The sequence below is a fragment of the Daktulosphaira vitifoliae genome, unplaced genomic scaffold (assembly GCF_025091365.1).
Source record: "Daktulosphaira vitifoliae isolate Bord-2020 unplaced genomic scaffold, ASM2509136v1 Scaffold_1067, whole genome shotgun sequence".
In the NCBI taxonomy this organism is placed as follows: Eukaryota; Metazoa; Arthropoda; class Insecta; order Hemiptera; family Phylloxeridae; genus Daktulosphaira; species Daktulosphaira vitifoliae.
In genome coordinates, this window is record NW_026100627.1 from 715 (window position 1) to 2,860 (window position 2,146).

General features: G+C 27.0%; 1 protein-coding gene across 1 annotated transcript; it reads right to left on the bottom strand.

Moving 5' to 3' along the window:
- Positions 1-292: 292 nt before the first annotated feature.
- LOC126909736 (isocitrate dehydrogenase [NAD] subunit gamma, mitochondrial-like) lies at positions 293-1,493 on the bottom strand. The gene has a single exon (XM_050692165.1). It carries the CDS (start codon positions 1,448-1,450, stop codon positions 449-451), a length of 1,002 nt encoding a protein of 333 aa, XP_050548122.1. The 5' UTR covers positions 1,451-1,493; the 3' UTR covers positions 293-448.
- Between the last annotated feature and the right edge of the window lie 653 nt (positions 1,494-2,146).

Here is a 2,146-nt window from a genome sequence, read left to right on the forward strand (position 1 = left end):
CCTGCTAGTTGGAGTCTTCTTTAATATAATTAAAATTAATAGATAATGAATGAATTAATAAAAATTATTTCAATTAAAATTTGGTAATTTTTTTCTTCAATTAAATTTAAATTATTCTGCAATATTCACACTAATAAATGTTATTTAATAATAAAACACAATTAAATATAAGCATGAATTCATATTTTTACAAAGCTTTTCTCGTCTTTATATAACTACATGTTTACAAAAATCATAAAATGAACTAGTTATTGATTTTTTTCATTGTAGGTATCTATTACTTCACAAAATATAAAATTAAATAATAAATGATATTTTATTAATTTTCATACTTTTTGAAATAATTTACAATAATAGAGAGTTTGTTAGAAAACCAATTTAAGAAATTTAAATCTATCAGTTAACATTTTTTTAAAAGTACTTATTATTAATAGTAGATGTGTATTTTTCACACACGTTTACCTGCTAAGATTTTAACATGCTTAATAATATTATGTACTACATCTGTTGTAGATGCAGTGCCATTTAAATCAGCAGTGTGAACTAAATCTTCAGTGAGTGTTTTAGTAATGGCAGTTCTAATCATTTCACAATGCATTTTATGTCCTAAATGTTCTAACATATCAGCAGATGCACTTAACATGGCAACAGGATTAGCAATGTTGGCACCTGCGATTGAGGAACCTGTATTTCTAGTTCCAGGCTCAAAAACAGCATAGTGATCTCCATAGTTTCGGCCAGATATTAAACCAGCTCCACCAACAAGACCACAAATTACATTAGATACAATTGACCCATAAAGATTCGGCATAACCATAACATCAAATTGATGTGGATTAGACACAAGTTGCATACAGCAGTTATCAATTATCATATTGTCAAATTGTATTTCTGGATATTCTTCTGCCATTTCTTTGCATGTTTCTAAAAATAAACCATCAGATAACTTCATAATGTTAGCCTTATGTATTGATGTGACTTTTTTACGGCCATTGTTCTTTGCCAATTCAAAAGCATAACGAGCTAAACGTTGAGAATTTTCTTTAGTAATCACCTTCATTGACTCAACTACGCCATAAACACTTTCATGTTCTAACATAGCATATTCACCTTCAGTGTTTTGACGTATAATAATAATATTAACATTTTTATGTCTACTGGGTACATTTTCATAAGATTGAACATTTATGACATTCACAAATAAATCAAGTTCATTACGTATAGCTACATTACGAGATATAATATCAGTGTCTAGGCTTCTAGTTTCAATATTTCCTTTGATAGCTACTCCATTCCTTCGAATAGATGTTATAGCATATTGTAAATCATCATTACTATTGCTCGATGGATCTATCTGAACTGTTTCAAAATCAACTGGCACACCACCATGATTGAAAACTTCTTTCACATAACTCATCAACTCTGGTCCAATGCCTCCTCCTGGTAACATAGTCACTGCATTTCTTCCTCCATACCTATTATTTATACCAAACTTATGAATACTAGAAGAGTTTTCATAGATAATAAATTGTACCAGTGCATTATATTTTTAATGGATCAAATGACAAATCAGAGATTTTTTAATGGAAGGATTTAATATTAAATAAAATTTAGTGACTTCTTGGATACACCACTGATTCAAAGTATTTCTTTCAACATAATTTAAGGCTGGATTTAGACAAGTGGGGAACACAAACCAATATCACAATAATTCTGACATTTTGTCTAATTATTGGACAAAATGTAGCTTATACAAATTTGGATGATAAATATTATAACCATTTTTTATAGAATGAGCAATTAAAAAAAAGTCATAGTGTTATGCGTAGAGCCCTCTTTTAGTAGATGCACTACTCTAAATCTAATCCTGAATTAATTTTATAAACATTTAAAAAAAAAAAAACTAAAAAAAACTAATTAGTAATGTCAATTTAAATGAAATTTAATATAAGTTAATTTTTTTATTATAAGGAATGCATTGTATTTGTGTGATTGAAAACACAATACATTCATATATATTCAAAAGTAAATAAATTAATACGGTAAGTGTTAAAATAAAATGTAGTTTAATAAATGTAATTTTGTAATTGTTAATTTTGAATACTATAATAATGAAGAATAAATTAAAATTGGAATTTTTTAATCA

Bases quoted from the DNA above. Each gene is read 5' to 3' on its own strand.
- LOC126909736 (XM_050692165.1), bottom strand. From the start codon at position 1,450: ATGTTACCAGGAGGAGGCATTGGACCAGAGTTGATGAGTTATGTGAAA.